The sequence below is a fragment of the Salvelinus sp. IW2-2015 genome, linkage group LG20, assembly GCF_002910315.2.
Source record: "Salvelinus sp. IW2-2015 linkage group LG20, ASM291031v2, whole genome shotgun sequence".
NCBI lineage: Eukaryota > Metazoa > Chordata > Actinopteri > Salmoniformes > Salmonidae > Salvelinus > Salvelinus sp. IW2-2015.
The window spans coordinates 47,306,092-47,326,524 of record NC_036860.1 but is presented as its reverse complement, the minus strand read 5'-3'; the positions used below and the strand labels follow the sequence as shown (position 1 = coordinate 47,326,524).

The 20,433-nt window shown below is 40.4% G+C and overlaps 2 protein-coding genes across 5 annotated transcripts; one reads left to right on the top strand and one right to left on the bottom strand.

The window, feature by feature from the left end:
- The first annotated feature begins 679 nt into the window (after positions 1–679).
- Positions 680–10,188, top strand: LOC111980368 (cuticle collagen bli-1). Its single transcript, XM_024011088.2, has 9 exons — positions 680–798; positions 1,201–1,309; positions 3,253–3,435; positions 4,051–4,141; positions 6,603–6,679; positions 6,801–6,872; positions 7,045–7,116; positions 7,584–7,737; positions 7,931–10,188. The coding sequence occupies exons 1-9, from the start codon at positions 723–725 to the stop codon at positions 8,042–8,044; spliced, it is 948 nt and encodes a 315-aa protein (XP_023866856.1). The 5' UTR covers positions 680–722; the 3' UTR covers positions 8,045–10,188.
- Positions 10,189–13,066: 2,878 nt separating this feature from the next.
- Positions 13,067–20,319, bottom strand: LOC111981087 (zinc finger protein 711). 4 transcript variants are annotated; one of them, XM_024012229.2, is made up of 8 exons: positions 19,915–20,318; positions 17,507–17,604; positions 16,955–17,401; positions 15,919–16,077; positions 15,681–15,818; positions 15,411–15,545; positions 15,107–15,250; positions 13,067–15,004 (listed from the first exon to the last, which is right to left on the bottom strand). In XM_024012229.2, the coding sequence occupies exons 2-8, from the start codon at positions 17,583–17,585 to the stop codon at positions 13,827–13,829; spliced, it is 2,280 nt and encodes a 759-aa protein (XP_023867997.1). In that variant the 5' UTR covers positions 17,586–17,604; positions 19,915–20,318; the 3' UTR covers positions 13,067–13,826. The 4 variants fall into 4 exon arrangements, with proteins under 4 accessions (XP_023867997.1, XP_023867998.1, XP_023867999.1 ...); XM_024012230.2 differs by having other exon boundaries at positions 17,507–17,601; XM_024012231.2 differs by lacking the exon at positions 19,915–20,318 and adding an exon at positions 18,277–19,358.
- Positions 20,320–20,433: the final 114 nt, after the last annotated feature.

The window sequence follows — 20,433 nt, the reverse complement described above, 5'->3', positions numbered from 1 at the left end:
CATGCAGGGTTATGTCAGGATGAGCCTGCAGGAAGGGTACAACATGAGGGAGGAGGATGTCTTCCCTGTAACGCACAGCGTTGAGATTGCCTGCAATCACAAGCTCAGTCCGATGATGCTGTGACTCACCGCCCCAGACCATGACGGGGGGGGGGGGTTCGGGGAGAGAGGTTGCTCCCGTATAGTCGTCTGCTAGAACCGAGGGGGTTCTGGTTTTCCCCCCAAAGGGGACAGCAATACCCCGGAGCCCAGAAGACGGTAACCCGGAGGAGGTCTCCTGGAGGATACCTATTATTTTCTTTTTCTTTATTGGTTTAATAACCACGCTTGAAACTGAGCTATCACACGTGTGTCCGTATCTAATCAGTGTAAACCTTTTGATCAAACCCCCTGGTCTGCCACACACCAGAAAATGGCCAAAAAGAGTAGAACCAGCTCACCTGCTTTTACAATATGATTTGACTATTAGATGTTCAATGTCTCTTTTGAATACCAAATGGATGCAAAAGGCACTCATTTCATGGAACTACCCCACTACATTGGGAAGAACCACTCTAATCATTACGATAGTACTTGTGATCATACCCTGCCTAACCATAAACTTTACATTGTCTTATTGTCTGAACATGAGTATAGCTCTGACGTGGGAGAAGGCTATAAATGTTTGACTGGTATTACTTCTCTCATACACATTTGGTCATAGTACAGTAAGAAGAGTGAAGATGAAGGGCTATATTTTGCTGGGTTTAATATTTCTTCTCCCTATCACAGTTATTGGACAATATACTACACCAGATCGTGAGTAGCATCTTTTTCTGCAATGCAATCTTTTGAAGAAATCTGGAACGCAAGCCTGTATTATATAGCATCTGTAGAGCATGATGCTTGCAACACCAGGATAGTGGGTTTGATTCCTGGGACCGCCTGTACATAAAAATGTATGCATGTATGACTAAGTTGCTTTGGATAAAAGTGTCTGCTAAATGGCATATTGTAACATGACTGTAGTTATGCACTGATGGCATTTTTAAAATGGGCATGTTAAAAATAGATTGAAATAAATGTCCTGCTGCTTTATGGGCCCTTTGTTTGAAGGTAGTGCTCTTTATCAAATGGTGTCTTTAGTTGCTCATGGTGTTGTTTGGCCAAAACAATTGAAAAATGTAATGTTTCAATTACATGTTTTGTTTTTACATCCAGTGACATTGTGTGTAGGAATAAAGGACTTTGAAGTGTGCAGGATACATATACCACCTAAATGCAGTGACAAGAGCAAATGCTACTGTAAGGACAATAAAGCATTTTGTAGGTATGTTTCAGCATTTCCCACAATCTTTTCCCTCAATATTTGTATATACACTGCATATATCAAACATTAGGAACATCATCCTAATATTGAGTTATTTTTGTTTACCCTACACTCTCTGAATGCTTAAAAAAAACAAGGAACCCATAACATCTTGTAATGTTCATACAAATATTTACACGTTAAGTTTGTTGAAAATAAACGCAGTTGACATTTTGAGGGCGTTTCTTTTTATGCTGAGTTTATATACAGTACCAGTCAAAATAGTACTTGTGCTCTGCTGGCCTCTCTCCTTAGAAAAAGGCTATTTAGCTCTTGGAGACGCAGGAGAAGCTAGACTAGAATAGCTTGCTGGACATTTATACTAATAGACCATTCTATGAAGGATGCAAGCTCTTATTCTCTGAATGTTAAATACAGCAGCCAATAGAAATAGTTTGAAAGAAGAGCCAACGCGTGATGGCGGTTGGCTATAGCAGTTATTTATTCAGAAACCATAACCATTCAATCTTAATAAAGAGAAGTGAAAGCCGTCTGCATCTTATTCTAGTACTATATTATTCATTACAATGATGAAGATAAGGACAACAAAGCGTATTTAATTTAACTGTTAAAAGCCAGGAAGGAATGAAGCAACAACAGAGAGAAAAATAGTCGGTTGGCTAATAACATTACGGGAAATATTATGAAAGGTGTATATGCGTCAGCCTACTAATTATATAAATGTAAAACAGGCCCTATTATATTTCAAAATGAAAATCAAATTCACTAGCCTACATGTATAATTGTAATTTTTTAGGCCACATGTCCTGCACCATGATCGCATGTTCTCTCCCAGCATCATGGTTTGAACGAGGAGCGTAAATCCAGTCCATATATTACAATACAGTACATTAATACAGTCCACACTCAAAATGATTAGCCTACTGGAGCTTGTTTCATTTATTTGCCCAAGAGAGCATAGCTACATCTATAGGCTAGTATGTTTGGATAGTAGACTATCATTTTGTCTGTCAAACAGGTAGGCTTTTCGATCATTTCTTGAATAGGAAGAAATTGCCTCCAACACAAATACCTCTTGTTGTTAATAGCCTAAATTACAATTCGAGTAATTTACCTAATTTAAATTACAATATGAAGACTGTTTAAATGAATTAGGTCTTCTCGAATTAGCCTATTCAGCACCCATACACTGTCCATCTCCACGGCTGCCGCTTCATAGTGTGGCTTATGTGAATATGGCTTATGTGAGGTCAATAACTCTGATAAATAGCTTCATTATGGGCAAAGAAACATTGTTTTTATTAAAATCAATTATAGCTGTAGCAAGCTTACCTACGGTCCTCCTTCTCACCTTCATGCTCTCCCTCAAACTGAACAGGACATCAGTATGCCTAGTCCGTGCTCACATAAATTGCTTTTTTTCTCTCTCTCGCCTCCTGAAGTGCCAACGTACACAGCACAGTCATCGGTTAGGCAGTACAAAAGGGTTTACATCAGAAAGAGCAGGGCAGGCCGGGCTCATGATTGGGAAAGAAGTACATTAGAAATATAACTTTGCCCTGTGCTTTTCCGAGCATGCTTTTCGTAAAGCCATGAGATAGCCTACTATAATAATTTAATCAATAAAAAATTACATGACCCTCTGGACAAAATTAAAAAAATACTAAACCCGACCCCTGCCTGAAATTGAAAAAGCATGACCCTCCCTCATTTTTCTTTGGGTAACTATTGTGCACATTTCGATCTCTCCCTTAACAAGTGACATCAATAAGGGATCATAGCTTTCACCTGGATTCACCTGGTCAGTCTAGGTCATGGAAAGAGCAGGTGTTCTTAATGTTTTGTATACTCAGTGCATATTTGTATATATTTTAATATTTTGGGTTTTGGCATCAGACCTAATTAGAAAATCATTCAGAATTTGCTGTTGTGTTCCTTTTCAGGTGTAAGAACTACATAAACACGTGGTACATAGGGGAGAATTGTGACTTTGAGTGGACCATCTTGACTTTCGCCCTGGTAGCAACTCTACCAGGATTGGCCCTGGCTGCTATTGTTGGTGTGACGGTCCAGTGTGTCCATTACTCAAGGAAACCAGCTGAGAAACAAAAGGATCAGACAGAGGGGTGAGAGGGGGAGAGGGTTTGGACAAGGCTCATTATTTCCATGTGTTTTGCACATTGTATGGTACCTAGTATCAGGAAATAAGCTTGTTAAAAATATTTAGCAGAATTGATTCAGATCAAATCAAAATCAAAGTTTATTTGTCATGTGTGCCGAGTACAACAAGTGTAGACCTTACAGTGAAATGCTTACTTACAGGCCCTAACCAACAGTGCGATTTTTAAGTAAAAAATAGGTATTAGGTGAACAATAGATAAGTAAAGAAATAGTCCAGGTAGCCATTTGATTACTTGTTCAGGAGTCTTATGACTTCAGGGTAAAAACTGTTGAGAAGCCTTTTGGTCCTAGACTTGACGCTCCAGTTAGGGTTAGGGTTGCCATGTGCTAGTAGAGAAAACATTCTATGACTGGGGTGGCTGGGGTCTTTGACAATTTTTAGGGCCTTCCTCTGACACCGCCTGGTGTAGAGGTCCTGGATGGCAGGCAGCTTAGCCCCAGTGATGTACTGGGCGGTATGCACTACCCTCTGTAGGGTACATTTGTCCACAGTCTTGTTTCAGGTTTGAAATGACCAGACACTTATCATATATTTATAATGTACATTTCACTCTTTTCAGTTTCACAAATAATGCAATGTCACCAACAACATATGATAGAAATAACCAAGATGACATGTTCACCAACACTGTGTTTGCCTCAGACATGCCGGTGAGTAGCTTGAGTCCTTTACTTAAATCTCCACATGGTATTTGACCAACATATAGTTTAATGATATTTCCAATGGTGATGACACATCCAGAGATCTTGCTAAATTAGGGATTCTGTATCTCCCAGCAATTATGCAGTCAATCTTTTACCTCAGATAAATTCAACTGTAGGTATTCTTCTAAGGTCATAAAACCAACCAACTCACAGGGTACTAAACTCTATCACAGGATGATTTACACTGCCATGGCTATTGTACATAGCTGAATAGTCCAGAATTTCTTAGTCTTCAATTTTTTTGTTTAATTTTATATATTTTTTATTAACCCCCTCTTCGGAGGACAAAAATAACTTTTGTTTTTACAGCTTTTTTGCTACCAATACATACATTTCACATATACATTTTACATATTACATACATACATACATACACGCATGGCACTTTTATACACAGTGTTCAGGTAACAGAAATATATATTTTTCTTTTTTTATATATATAGATATCTACAGTACGTACCAGTGAAATATTTGGACACACCCACTCATTCCAGGGTTTTTCATTACTTTTAGTATTTTCTACATTGTAGAATAATATTGAAGACATCAAAACTATGAAATAACACATATGGAATCATGTAGTAACCAAAAAAGTGTTCAACAAATCTAAATATATTTTACATTTGAGATTCTTCAAAGTAGCCACCCTTTGCCTTGATGACAGCTTTGCACACTATTTTCTCAACCAGCTTCATGATGTAGTCACCTGGAATGCATTTCAATTAACAGGTGTGCCTGATTAAAAGTTCATTTGTCGAATTCCTTTCCTCCTTAATGCGTTTGAGCCAATCAGTTGTGTTGTGACAAGGTAGGGGTGGTATACAGAAGACAGCTCTATTTAGTAAAAGACCAAGTCCATATTATAGCAAATAAGCAAAGAGAAATGACAGTCTATCATTACTTTAAGACATGAAGGTCAGTTAATCTGGAAGATTTCAAGAATTTTGAAAGTTTCTTCAAGTGCAGTCGCAAAAACCATCAAGCATTATGACGAAACTGACTCTCATGAGGACCGCCACAGGAAAGGAAGACCCAAAGTTACCTCTGCTGCAGAGAATAAGTTCATTAAAGTTACCGGCCTCAAAAATTGCAGCCCAAATAAATGCTTAACAGAGTTCAAGTAACAGACACATCTCAACATCAACTGTTCAGAGGAGACTGTGTGAATCAGGCCTTCATGGTCGAATTGCTGCAAAGAATCCACTACTAAAGGACACCAATAAGAAGAAGAGACTTGCTTGGGCCAAGAAACACGAGCAATGGACATTAGACTGGTGGAAATCTGTCCTTTGGTCTGATGAGTCCAAATTTGAGATTTTTGGTTACAACCGCCGTGTCTTTGTGAGACCAGAGTAGATGAACGGATGATCTCTGTATGTGTGGTTCCTACAGTGAAGCATGGAGGAGGAGGTGTGATGGTCTGGGGGTGCCCTGTTGGTGACACTGTCAGTGATTTATTTAGAATTCAACCCACACTTAACCAGCATGGCTACCACAGCATTCTTCAGCAATACGCCATCCCATCTGGTTTGCGCTTAGTGGGACTATCATTTGTTTTCAACAGGACAATGACCCAACACACCTCCAGGCTGTGTAAGGGCTATTTTACCAAGAAGGAGAGTGATGGAGTGCTGCATCAGATGACCTGGCCTCTACAATCACCCAACCTCAACCCAACTGAGATGGTTTGGGATGAGTTGGATCGCAGACTAAAGGAAAAGCAGCCAATAAGTGCTCAGCATATGTGGGAACTCCTTCAAGACGGTTGGAAAAGCATTCCAGGTGAAGCTGGTTCAGAGAATGCCAAGAGTGCAAAGCTGTCATCAAGGCAAAGGGTGGCTACATTGAGGAATCTAAAACGTACAATATATTTTGATTTGTCCTACACTTTTTTGGTTACTACATGAATCCATATGTGTTATTTCATAGTTTTGATGTCTTCACTACTATTCTACAATGTAGAAAATACTAAAAATAAAGAAAAACCCTTGAATGAGTAGGTGTGTCCAAACTTTTGACTGCTACAGTATATATAAATTGTAATCGTACTTTATCAAAACTAGGCCCGGTTTCTTTGATTTTCCATAGTGTTCTATTGTTTCAAGTAATTGTCGTATATTATCTCCAATGTATCGTCCATGTAAAAAGCCTGTCTGATCAGAATGAACAGTTATCTAGTGAAACCTGTTTAATTCTATGTGCTATGCATTTCACCAGGAGTTTCGCACCACAACATTGAAGCATTTCTTTGTCTTTGTTATTGTACATTATATTGCCCCGTTAGATTAACATTTATTATGTAGCAACAATCTCTGTTTTAGTTTATTACACTGTCAAGCAACATTTTTACATTTTGAACAGTAAACATTGCCCTGAGCAACTGTCTCTATTTGTCTTATTTCTGAAGAATCGGCCAAAGCCCTCCAGTATTCAGCCCACCCAGGAGAGGTTTCCCATGGCCAACTTACCCAACCGCCCTTACAGGTTAGCTGTCTGAACAAAATTCAACATGCCACTGGTTTTCACTTTCATTATGGGGATCCTTATTTGGTCTGCAATGTTATAATGTGCTTTAATTGAAATGTTGATCTCTCTACTCTCTTAGCCCCCAACCAAACGGCATGCGGCCCAGTTTTGATAGATCGTCTTTGAAAAACCTTACAAGCCAGCCGTACAGGTAAGCCCATGTAAGACTGTCAAATGGAATGTATCCAAAATGCATTCTAAGCAAATTATTATTTTTTACTTTGTTAAATAAACCCCCAAAAGTAATCAGGAATTACTGTGGTTCTCTTTTCAAAAAATTTAAAATCATCCCATTTACTATATTGTTCTTTTCATTCTCTTAGCCCTTCACCAAACAGTATTCAACCCTCTTTAGATAGATCGTCTTTGGCCTATCCTCCAAGCCAGCCATACAAGTAAGCTAGTTTTTGTGTTTTTCAGTGTAATACTTTGTTCAATGGCAGTGATGTTGTACACATTTTGTTTGTCTTAACATACAATTCTCCGTGATAGACAAAAAGTTCAACAGAATTAGAGACGACAACAGGACAATGCTCCCTCTACACAGTATTAGTAGTCATCCAGTGATTTGAGGAACATGACACTGACGTTATCCATACCCATTTCCAGCATGTTATTTTAACTTTTGTTATTGACAAAAAATATATACTGTTGAAATGTTGATCTCTATGCTCTCTCAGCCCTTCACCAAGCAGTATGCGACCTACTTTAGCTAATTTTTAGCCAACCCTGGGAGCCAGCCATACAAGCCCGTTTCTTTTGATTTGTGTGCTTTCAATCGTACACAGGAATTTGTTCCATGTCAAGTTATATGATCATGTGCCCTTTCAACTACATTCTAAGTATTGTTTTGAACTGTCAGCTATGCTACAGGTATGACCCAGCCCCTGGGTAACCCCTATCCCAAGTCTCCATCGCCAAGGAACCCGTATGAAGACAGAGCGCCACCTCCAGACCGTTATGACGACCAGCACATGAGACCAACACAGCCCCCACCTGGATACAACGGCATGATGGTGAGTGATTACTTACCCTTATTGAACAATATGATAAATTCAACTGATCAACTGGACAAGCAAACTGTAGGGCGAAACTGTGGCTGAAACGTGTCTTTAATCTTAGCCTAAAGGTCCATGTTAGTTAGCCCCTAGATGACCAGGCTGATATAGAAAGCAGTGTTTTGACATGAGATCTGTTTCTATCTTCTAGAGAGAAGGCATGTCTCGGTATCCTGTGCCCAGTTCACCTGCTCCCCTCTACTCAGCTCTGGAGTACAACCCTATGGCCCAGTTTCCCCGAGCCCAGATGGGGAGACTCTACTGAGGACAAACAGAGGGACCATGGACTGAACTAGGAAGGAAGTGGAGCTCCACCAATTTCATTATTACAATGACCAAAGTAGAATTCGTATCTAATTTCAACTTTCATTTAACATAGTAAACGTTTTAAATTTAAAGGCAATGTTCCCACATTCACAGAAAAATGACCTTTAAATGTTAATCGCGCAATATGATGGATCTTCTGTGCTACGGATTTAATCTAGGCCTTAGTAACAGGTTTGGGGTCAATTCCAATTTAATTTGAAATTCCAATTCAATTCTTGAATTCACTCATGAAGTGGAGAATTTACATTGAATTCAATTATAAATTTCAACAATCTTCAAGTTATGGAATTTGACTGTTTGAATTGGAATTGTAAAATAAAAACGAATCTTTGGAATTCAATTGGAATTCAATGTGTACATTTCCCAGTTAATGTAATTAATGCACAAGTATAAAAAATTGACTGCAGGAATTGTTTTAAATAATTTCAGCTTGTATTTCTATATTTCCAGTATAGCTAGGCTATCTGAACGGTGACATTATCAGCCTGAAAGCCTGATGGAATTGAATTCAAATGGGAATTTGTAGCATTGTGGATAATATGAAATTAGTAATTGAATTCTGGGAATATACCTAACACTGGATTGAGAGGAATTGAATTCTCTAAACTGACCTGGAATTTGAATTGAAATAAATGGAATTTACAGGGAGGGAATTTAATTTGAATTTGTAGAACTAACCCCAACCCTGCTAAGTAATACCCTTTTTAGACTAGTCTGATTTGTAAAAAATATATATTTATATATATATATACACACAGTACCAGTCAAAAGTTTGGACACCTACTCATTCAATGGTATTTCTTTATTTGTACTATTTTCTACACTTATGCTGAGTTTCCACATATGCTGAGCACTTGTTGGCTGCTTTTCCTTCACTCTGCGGTCCAACTCATCCCAAACCATCTCAATTGGATTGAGGTCGGGGAATTGTGGAGGCCAGGTCATCTGATGCAGCACTCCATCACTCTCCTTCTTGGTAAAATAGCCCTTACACAGCCTGGAGGTGTGTTGGGTCATTGTCCTGTTGAAAAACAAATGATAGTCCCACTAAGCGCAAACCAGATGGGATAGTGTATCGCTGCAGAATGCTGTGGTAGCCATGCTGGTTAAGTGTGCCTTGAATTCTAAATAAATCACTAACAGTGTCACCAGCAAAGCACCATCACACCTCCTCCTCAATGCTTCACGGTGGGAACTACACTTGCGGAGATCATCCGTACACCTACTCTGCATCTCACAAAGACGGCGGTTGGAACTAAAAATCTCAAATTTGGACTCAGACCAAAGGACAGATTTCCACCAGCCTAATGTCCATTACTTGTGTTTCTTGGCCCAAGCAAGTCTCTTCTTATTATTGGTGTCCTTTAGTAGTGGTTTCTTTGCAGCAATTCGACCATGAAGGCCTGGTTCACGCAGTCTCCTCTGAACATTCGATGTTGAGATGTGTCTGTTACTTGAACTCTGTGAAGCATTTATTTGGGCTGCAATTTCTGAGGCTGGTAACTCTAATGAACTTATCCTCTGCAGCAGAGGTAACTCTGGGTCTTCCTTTCCTGTGGCGGTCCTCATGAGAGCCAGTTTTATCATAGCGCTTGATGGTTTTTGCGACTGCACTTGAAGAAACTTTCAAAGTTCTTGAAATTTTCCGGATTTACTGTCTTAAAGTAATAATGGACTTTCATTTCTCTTTGCTTATTTGAACTGTTCTTGCCATAATATGGTCTTGGTCTTTTACCAAATAGGGCAATATTCTGTATACCACCCCTACCTTGTCACAGCACAACTGATTGGCTCAAAAGCATTAAGGAAAGAAATTCCACAAATTAACTTAAAAAAAGCATACCTGTTAATTGAAATGCATTCCAGGTGACTACATCATGAAGCTGGTTGAGAGAATGCCAAAGCTGTCATCAAGGCAAAGGGTGGCTACTTTGAAGAATCTCAAATATAAAATATCTTTTGATTTGTTTAACACTTTTTTGGTTACTACAAGATTCCATGTGTTATTTCATAGTGTTGATGTCTTCACTATTATTCTACAATGTAGAAAATAATAAAAATAAAGAAAAACCCTGGAATGAGTAGGTGTGTCCAAACTTTTCACTGGTACTGTATATATACAGTGGGGAGAAGAAGTATTTGATACACTGCTGATTTTGCAGGTTTTCCTACTTACAAAAGCATGTAGAGGTCTGTACTGTAAAAAAAAATCCAGAAAATCACATTGTATGATTTTTAAGTAATTAATTTGCATTTTATTGCATGACATAAGTATTTGATCACCTACCAACCAGTAAGAATTCCGGCTCTCACAGACCCTCCTGTTCTCCACTCATTACCTGTATTAACTGCACCTGTTTGAACTTGTTACCTGTATAAAAGACACCTGTCCACACACTCAATCAAACAGACTCCAACCTCGCCACAATGTCCAAGACCAGAGAGCTGTGTAAGGACATCAGGGATAAATTGTAGACCTGCACAAGGCTAGGATGGGCTACAGGACAATAGGCAAGCAGCTTGGTGAGAAGGCATTTTTGTGAGAAGGCATTTTTGTTCTATTATTCTACAAACTACTGACATTTCTCCCAAAATCCAAATAAAAATATTGTCATTTAGAGCATTTATTTGCAGAAAATGACAACTGGTAAAAATAACAAAAAATATGCAGTTTTGTCAGACCTCAAATAATACAAAGAAAATAAGTTCATATTCATTTTTAAACAACACAATACTAATGTTTTAACTTAGGAAGAGTTCAGAAATCAATATTTGGTGGAATGACCCTGATTTTAAATAACAGCTTTTATGCGTCTTGGCATGCTCTCCACCAGTCTTTCACATTGATGTTTAGTGACTTTATTTATTTTTAATTTGTTTTATTTCACTTTTTTTTTAACCAGGTAGGCTAGTTGAGAACAAGTTCTCATTTACAACTGCGACCTGGCCAAGATAAAGCACAGCAGTTCAACACATACAACAACACAGAGTTATACATGGAATAAACAAACATACAGTCAATAATACAGTAGAAAAAAGTAAATTCTATATACAGTGAGTGCAAATGAGGTAAGATAAGGGAGGTAAGGCAATAAATAGGCCATGGTGGCAAAGTAATTACAATATAGCAATTAGATACTGGAATGGTAGATATGCAGAAGATGAATGTGCAAATAGAGATACTGGGGTGCAAAGGAGCAAGATAAATAAATAAATACAGTATAGGGATGAGGTAGTTGGATGGGCTGTTTACAYATGGGCTATGTACAGGTGCAGTGATCTGTGAGCTGCTCTGACAGCTGGTGCTTAAAGCTAGTGAGGGAGATATGGGTCTCCAGCTTCAGTGATTTTTGCAGTTCGTTCCAGTCATTGGCAGCATAGAACTGGAAGGAAAGGCAGCCAAAGGAGGAATTGGCTTTGGGGGTGACCAATGAGATATACCTGCTGGAGCATGTGCTACAGGTGGGTGCTGCTATGGTGACCAGTGAGCTGAGATAAGACGGGGCTTTACCTAAAAGAGACTTGTAGATTACCTGGAGCCAGTGGGTTTGGCAACGAGTATGAAGCGATGGCCAGCCAACGAGAGCGTACAGGTCGCAGTGGTGGGTGATATATAGGGCTTTGGTGACAAAACGGATGGCACTGTGATAGACTGCATCCAATTTGTTGAGTAGAGTGTTGGAGGCTATTTTATAGATGACATCGCCGAAGTCGAGGATCGGTAGGATGGTCAGTTTTACGAGTGTATGTTTGGCAGCATGAGTGAAGGATGCTTTATTGCGAAATAGGAAGCCGATTCTAGATTTAATTTTGGATTGGAGATGCTTAATGTGAGTCTGGAAGGAGAGTTTACAGTCTAGCCAGACACCTAGGTATTTGTAGTTGTCCACATATCCTAAGTCAGAACCGTCCAGAGTAGTGATGCTGGACGGGCGGGAGCGGGCAGTGATCGGTTGAAGAGCATGCATTTAGTTTTACATGCATTTAAGAGCAGTTGGAGGCCACGGAAGGAGAGTTGTATGGCATTGAAGCTCGTCTGGAGGTTAGTGAACAGTGTCCAAAGAAGGGCCAGAAGTATACAGAATGGTGTCGTGCACTCCTGGTGTGTCAAAATTCAAGCAGCTCGGCTTTGTTTGATGGCTTGTGACCATCCATCTTCCTCTTGATCACATTCCAGAGGTTTTCAATGGGGTTCAGGTCTGGAGAGTGGGCTGGCCATGACAGGGTCTTGAGCTGGTGGTCCTCCATCCACACTTTGATTAACCTGGCTGTGTGGCATGGAGCATTGTCCTGCTGGGAAAACCAATCCTCAGAGTTGGCAAACATTGTCAGAGCAGAAGGAAGCAAGTTTTCTTCCAGGACAACCTTGTAAGTGGCTTGATTCATGCATCCTTCACAAAGACAAATCTGCCCGATTCCAGCCTTGCTGAAGCACCCCAAGATCATCACCAATCCTCCACCAAATTTCACAGTGGGTGCGAGACACTGTGGCGTGTAGGCCTCTCCAGGTCTCCCACCCACTGAAATTCAGTGGAGAATCAGTTGCATTTTCTGCAAATAAATGCTCTAAATGACAATATTTTAATTTGGGAGAAATGTCAGTAGTTTATAGATTAAAACAAAAATATTAATTTTACCCAAACAAATACCTATAAATAGTCAAATCAGAGAAACTGATCATTTTTGTCATGGGTGGTTATCTATACCCGTCAAATATATTATTTCAAAAAGTACATTTCCACAAATCAGATGTTCATCATTCTAAATCAATAAACAAAAACAATCTTGATTTCACCTCTCTAGGTCAATCATGGGATGACTTGATGTCAGTAGGTGCCCATGTAAGATGCAAAGCAGTGTCATCTTAACACAAATCCACCTGTTGCTACATTATTTGTTACTGAATGAATGATGGCAAAAAGTTAATATGAAGAGTGAATGAAAGTAATAGGTTGAGGTGAACAATTTATCAGATGTCTTTATTTACTAAAGGAGCTCCTAAAATTTCAGTTGAGACATGAGAATAGATAACACTGATTTTGTCTGATGCATGAGAGACATTCCTGATAGTGAACATGATGTTGTTGGCTCTGAGCAAGATGATTTTACTAGTGGGGAAAAAATGAAAACCCCCGATTGTCTGAGAAGCGATTATTTCAATGCATAATGGACACATACGAATACAAAGCAGAGTCGTCCACATCCCCTTTCCATCCCTTTGAATACAGAGAAAACTGACACAGATGACTGTTTATATTTGCAATTATAACTGGGTCTTTAAAATGCATTATTTTCACAATTTATTGCTAGCAGAAACAGTACTAAAAACCATACAATGACTTGTCAGAGAACAGTTATCCCAAGGTCAAAATGAGAATAGTCAGCAGTCAATCAAACATGACATTAGTTCAAATCAAATGATCTTAGCACTGATACTGCATATAACAAGTGTTGTGCTATTCAAACAATCCAGGCACAAACATGTGCTTTCAGCAATGTTCTGATTCAGGACTTGCCTGACTTGAGGTTTGTTTGAATAGCATCCTAGGTTTGAGTACTAATGGTGATGTGAGGACAAGGTTAATAAATAACTAATAAAGTTGTAAGAAAATGTGACAATTGTCATTCTTTACCACATTGAAACCATTGTATTTCCCTGCTCTATAGTGAGTGAGAATAGGATTGTTCTGAATATGGGAAAGGGTGTGTGAAGTAGAACTCTACATTAAAATGTCCTTGTGATGCCGCGCAATGTGCTGGCTCTTTTCAGAGGGCCTACGGAAGCCTTTAGTGCAGTAGTCACAACGGTGGGGATAGTCCTTGGTGTGGATGGATATGACGTGCCGTTTGAAACCGGAAGCGTCAGAGGAGCTGTACTCACAGTACTGGCACTGGTACACTTTCCGTCCACTGTGGGTCTTCATGTGCTTCTTCAGTTCCAGCTGATGCCTGAAGCCCCGTCGACAGCGCTTACACTTGAATGGCAAGTCTTTGGTGTGGACGGACAGGATGTGGCGGCTGAGTATGAACGGGTCCGGCGTCTTGAAGTCACAGTGGCGGCACTGGTGCAGCCTGGCACCTTTGTGAGTCTCTGCATGTTTTTTGAGCTCCGAGGGCCGGTGGAAGCCCTTCTCACACACATCACACTTGTGAGGGAAGTCTTTGGTGTGCACAGAGATAATGTGGCGCTTCAGGTCACTGGAGTTGGTGCTCTTGTGCTCGCAGTGCGGACACTGGTGCGTCTTGTGGCCCTGGAAGATCTCCATGTGCCTCTGCAGCTCCCGCTCATCAGGGAAGGCCTGGGGGCAGTGTCCACACTTGAAAGGCAGCTCAGCGCCGTGCTTACTCTTTATGTGGGTCTTCAGGTTGGACTGGTCGGCACAGCGGAACTCACAGTGCTGGCAGTGGTAAGGCTTCTCACCTGTGTGTGTCCTCATGTGCTTCTTGAGCTCTGAGGGATGGCGGAAACCCTTAGCACACTCCACACATACGTGGGCAAAGCTCTTGCTGTGCACGGCCAGCAGGTGGCGGTTGAGCAGACCCTGCTCGGCTGTCTCATAGTCACAATACTTACAGTGGTGCAGCTTGGGTTCCTGGTCACGCAGGATAAGCTTGTTGGAGCTGAGGGGGCTCTCCACACAGTAACGCCGCGTGAACTCAGTGAACTCTGGTACCCTGTCACTCTTCACTATGAGCTTGTGGCCCTCCAGGTGGTTATGGAAGTTGACCTTCTTGTTGGTGGTAAAGTCACAGTCTGTGCACTGGTACTTCTTCTTGAACATGTGGTCCGGGTGGTTCTTCATGTGGATCTTCAGGAAGCCTCGTGATCTGAACTTTTTCCCGCAGATGTGACAGGGGTACACAGTCAGAGGTTGGCCATCTGGACCAATGATCACAGCTGGGCAGAAGAGTGGAAGAAAAAAGACCAGGCAGTGTTAGGACTACAGCTAAAAACTAAAATTATAAAATTGTATGGTTTAATGAACATAGAACCCCATACCTGTCTGACACTGACGTGTCTCTCCCTTCTTCTTTTTCTTGATATTCTGTTTGAGAGCTCTACTTGTACTCAGGCTGTCGCTGATCTTCAGGTAATGTGTACCTGTGTTGTTCTTGTTCTCCAGCCTGGAGTCCAGACTGTTACCTAGAGAAAATTATTTTGAGCCTATGTCATATACAACATCCACCAATTCAACACACTCAAAAATCATGATGTGAACAAAATCCAAATGTAAGGCGAAATGTAGAATTCTATCTTACAGCATACTGAATGTATGTCTATGAATGAAAGGAGTCAGCTTTACCATAAGCTGCAGCCCAGGCTATGGTGCCAAAGTTCTTATTGTGGCTGGAGTCTTCCAGTGAGTCCTGAATGGCAGGGGCATCCTCCTCTCCCACTATCACCTCCATGTACACCTCATTTGCCATCTCAGCACAGTCTGCTCAGAGACAAGCAAAACGTAGTCACTATATTTAATACTATAACCACTTATTGGGACAAAAAGAATAAGACAGACATATGATCTGATGTGTATAAGGGATTGGAGGAAGTGCTGGTAATTCAGGGGACTCACTGATCTCTGAATCCTCCTGGGAAGGGTCTTTCACTGCCATGTAGACCATCTTCTCTCGAGACAGCTTGCCAATGCCCCCAGTCTCCAGCACTGCGTGACCGTTGTGGAAGTCACTCTCAGCTACAATCTCTGTGCCACCTGCACTCACAGTAAACGTCTGAAGTCAGGAAAACTAAACAGAGGTGTGCCTTTCAAATAAGTCGTAACTTTCAGAAAGCCAAATAATAGCAGTCCTCGCCTATGTCAACATCATCATCAGCCTCTGCCTTGAAGATGTAGACTTTGATGCACTCAGAGTCGTAGTCGCCCTCTTTGGAGCCATCCTCCTCAGGCATCACCTCAGAACCCATCTTCAGGGGCGTGTCCTCCATGTCCAACTTCTCCTCAACATCATCCACTGCACAAACAGCACAATTATGTTCACTCCCCTACGTATTTATTTGGACAGTGAAGCTAAAACTTTTAATTTGGCTCTATAATCTAGCATTTTGGATTTGAGATCAAATGTTTCATATGAGGCGACAGTACAGAATGTCACCTTTTATTTGAAGGTATTTTCACACATATCTGTTTTACCGTTTACAAATGAATGCACTTTATGTATCTAGTCACCACATTTGAAGGTGTCGTAAGTATTTGGGCAAATTCACATATCGTGTATTCAAGTTAGTCTTAAGTTTAGTACTTGGTCCCATATTCCTAGCACACAATGAGTACATCAAGCTTGTTGGATGCATTTGCAGTTTGTTTTGGTTGTGTTTCAGATTATGTTGTGCCCAATAGAAATTCATGGTAAATAATGCAAACTGCAAATGCATCCAACAAGTTTGTAGAGTCACAAGCTTGATGTAGTCATTGCGTGCTAGGAATATGGGACCACTAAACTTTAGACTAAATTTAATACACTATAAGTGAATTTGCCCAAATACTTAGCACACCTTCAAATGGACTAGATACCTAAAGTGCTTTCATTTGTAAACGGTAAAACAGATACCTTCAAATAAAAGGTGACATTCTGTTCTTTCGCATCATAAAACATTTGATCTCAAATCCAAAATGCTGGAGTATAGAGCTAAATTAACCGTTTAAGCTTCACTGTCCAAATAAATATGTAGTGTGTGTACATTCTCTGACTCATCCTATTAGAGGCAATTATTCTGTGAGTGTTGGAGCAAATCAAATTGTATTTGTCACATGCGCCGAATACAACAGGTGTAGTAGACCTTACCATGAAATGCTAGTAGTTCTAAGAACAGAAGATGTATGCGACTTACAGGAGATCACCAGGTAGTCCTCAGAGACACTCCCCCCATCCTCATCGTCCTGCTCCTCGATGGTGACTGCAGAGTCTTCCATCTCCTCCACATATGTCTCGGAGTTGCAGTTAGAGACCATGATCTCCTCCGTGACCATCTCAAACACCCGGTCAGGAACACTGTCAGATTCCTCTATGAGCTCTGCTGTCAGCACATGTTGATGGTGGTCTGAGTCCAGCACCTCATCGATGGCCACCTCAGCCCCCAGGACCGACTCAGTCATGATCATGCCGTCAGGGTCATCACTGCAGCAGATGTCTGGCCCCTCTACAACCTCTGAGCCCAGGTCATGCTCAAATGTGATGCCCTCCTCATCAGTCACCACATCTGACACCAGCACCGCCTCTGGCACAGACACCACAATGTGGTCACCATCGATATGCGCCATGCCACCCATACCTGCCACTGGGGAAGTCAGGAGGAACTGTTAGACTCATCTTATCAGTTCGAACATACACAGGCACAGTCAAATAAACAAAAGGCCATGGAGTATTGATAAAGATGACATACCAAAATCCTGCATTATCATTGTGTGTTGCATCTTTGAGTTCTGCATCTGAAAGTTCAGGACCCCTCCACCACGGTCCATTCTATTTGTATCCTGTCTGCTACAAACACAAAAGAGGAGAGGATTAAGTTGATCTCATTTTATCTGATCAATCAGGACCTCTGTCAATGCACAAATTAATACAAATGTGTCAACACATTTGATTCAATTAAATAATCAACAGACTGATCTTCATCAATGCTGTAATCAATGCTGAATAAACATTGACATAAAATTACTAAATGTTAAGATTAAGATTAAAAACACATTGCATTTCAGCATTCACATTTGATGCTGAGCTCTCAAACCATCAGTGAAGTGTTATGCTTTTTTGTTGTTGTCATCAGCAAGGGAGAAGACACTTGAAATAGAGAAAAGGAAAACACATAGCCGATAAATCAGTTTCCATTACATTATCTATCCTGAAAAATTATTGTTTTTGTGGAAATAAAGCAGACAGCTATAATGCTTGATTACTTTTTATAAGATTGGATGGGCCTTTATAATATCTTATATTATAAGGAGAAAGGGTCAACTATCCGATAAATGCAGAAGTAATGTGGTTGATGATGCATTGCTAAATTTAATGGGAAGCAAAAATCTACAAAATCATGTTTATATTCATACATTCTTACAGGTGATGCACAACATTTGGATAGGTTGAGTTGTGATATTACTGGCGTTCACGTGAAGAAAAAAAAAACATGCTTCCAGGACTCATTTGATAACGTACCAGAATTTGAACTTTGTTGTGGGTGACAGTAATGAATCAATGCCACTTTGTAATCACTGTAGATACAGTGCTTTGACACAGTCTTGCAGTAGCCCACTGACTAGGTTGTGACTACATAGAGTACAGCTACGAACGGAAGTTAACATTTCGAAGCAMGTTAGGAGAACATTTTAGCTAACCCTTGTAATGGGAATTTTAATGTTTGTGCTTTTCTGATAATATCTGTGGTCTATTCATGTGTTGTTCTAATAACCAATTTCTGTGTTCATACAAGTGACTGATTTAACAAATCCTCAGTTATCAGTATCTGCAATTTGGCASTACACCCAGACATTGTTTTGAGAAAGAGATCTCAGTTTCCAGGTCTCAGCTTAGAGAGAAGAAGCCTCGTGAGGTAATGGTCTGTCACATGTTATGAACCAGTATTGGTCGGTCACATGAATGAAATGGTAATGATGCAAATCATGCAAATATAACTTGTCTGTGTATAACTGTATATAAGACAACTGCTGGGGCTGCCCAGGGAGAGCTTCTGACAGACATTCACTATGGTGCATTAAGTTTGTTGGAACCTGTCCAGCACGCTGACAAATAAACAATGATTAATTTAAGATTGACTTCAAGTGTCCCTGTGTAAGTATTTCCACGCCACCCTAACTATTTTTCTTAACCGTAACCTAATTCTCCTAACCTCTATGTTCATTTTCATAACCTGCTGAGTAGGTTAATTTTGACTAGGTGTTATATAGTTACAACTGGAAGTGACTTTTCGTAGCAGGTTAGGAGAACTTACGCAGCAGGTTAGTATAATTAACGTGTCAGGTTAGGAGAATAAGGTTTATGTTAGGAAAAGGGTTAGCTACAATGCTCTCCTAACCTGCTAGGAAAAGTCCCTTCCGGTTGTAGCTGTACTGCATCTAGTCACAGCCGCGTAAATTATCATACCTGGGTGGAATACCGTTATAACCGGAAGTTACTTTTTCGTAGCAGGTTAGGATAATGATGTTAAGGTTAGGAAAGGGTTAGCTAAAATGTTCTCCTAGCCTGCCACGAAAAGTCACTTCCGGTCGTAGCTGTACTCCGTCTAGTTACAACCCACTGACAGGCAGCAGAGAGAGCGCCCAGACGCAATAAATATGGCGGCTTCTGTTTACATTGTGGGCACATAACCCCGCCAACAATGACGTATAGCTCGAGCGCGCAGGTGAATGTAGCAAAAATAATGAATACGCATGAATAATATGCTAAATGATATTTAAGCATATATCGAATCTATGATTTTTTTCAGGACTCCAACAAGTGTGCAATACTGACGCTCTGCAAATGTTTTTATGTTCTGTGCTAAATTAACGAGCTAACTAGTTAGCAATAGCATTCCCAGCAATTGTCTACAATATTATTTGTAAAATAAACGCAGTAAACCCACAACTGTGTATATACTTTAGAAAGTGTGCACTGAAAGAAAACACAAATGAACATCGGCTTGCAAAAGTCACGATATATTTCCGAGCTAGCTATGCCGATAATTAGCTTGGCTAGCTAGCCACCATTGTTGCTTTTTTCGACTGGGGTGGAGGCCCGTAGGCCTTCGTGACAAGGCCCCGTTGTCATATTGCATTAAACATAATACATACTTACCAAACCAAGTCACTGGTGTCTTTTTTAAATGACACTTCTCGGGTTCGAACAGTCTTTCCGCAGTCTTCTTATTAAATTAGGTTATATTTCTCATGGTGCAAATGAGAGGCCTGTACAACATTCTAGATCCTTAAGGCTGTTTTTCGGGCCTGGACCAATCACGTAGCTCCCTGATAGCTCGGAAGGGTGGGGGCGGTGGGGGAGTAGACTGCGCTCAGTCTTCAATATTTTATTCCAAAACTGCTGGTCCCTGTCTCTACAACTAGACATACGTCATGTAACTATTGTAAAGTTTAGAAATCTTAAACATGTCTGTATGTACTAACTAATAGGTGGAAGTGCAGTGTATACCACAACTGCTCACTCATGCCAAGACTATCTGAAGTTAGAGCTCCTAGGCCCAATACTGTAACTGTCCTCAAAGTGTTAAATTCTGAGTTTTCAACTGAAACATGTTGTGGTATAAATTGTTTAAATTTTTGTCACATGCACAGAATAAAGTAGGTGTAAAACAGTACA

Coding starts and splice junctions, on each gene's coding strand:
- LOC111981087 (XM_024012229.2), bottom strand. CDS start 17,585: ATGGACCGTGGTGGAGGGGTCCTGAACTTTCAGATGCAGAACTCAAAG. Junction 17,402..17,506: donor AATGATAATGCAGGATTTTG/GTATGTCATCTT, acceptor TGACTTCCCCAG/TGGCAGGTATGGGTGGCATG. Junction 15,005..15,106: donor GACACGTCAGTGTCAGACAG/GTATGGGGTTCT, acceptor TCTTCTGCCCAG/CTGTGATCATTGGTCCAGAT.
- LOC111980368 (XM_024011088.2), top strand. CDS start 723: ATGAAGGGCTATATTTTGCTGGGTTTAATATTTCTTCTCCCTATCACA. Junction 6,873..7,044: donor CTTACAAGCCAGCCGTACAG/GTAAGCCCATGT, acceptor TCATTCTCTTAG/CCCTTCACCAAACAGTATTC. Junction 7,117..7,583: donor CCTCCAAGCCAGCCATACAA/GTAAGCTAGTTT, acceptor TTGAACTGTCAG/CTATGCTACAGGTATGACCC.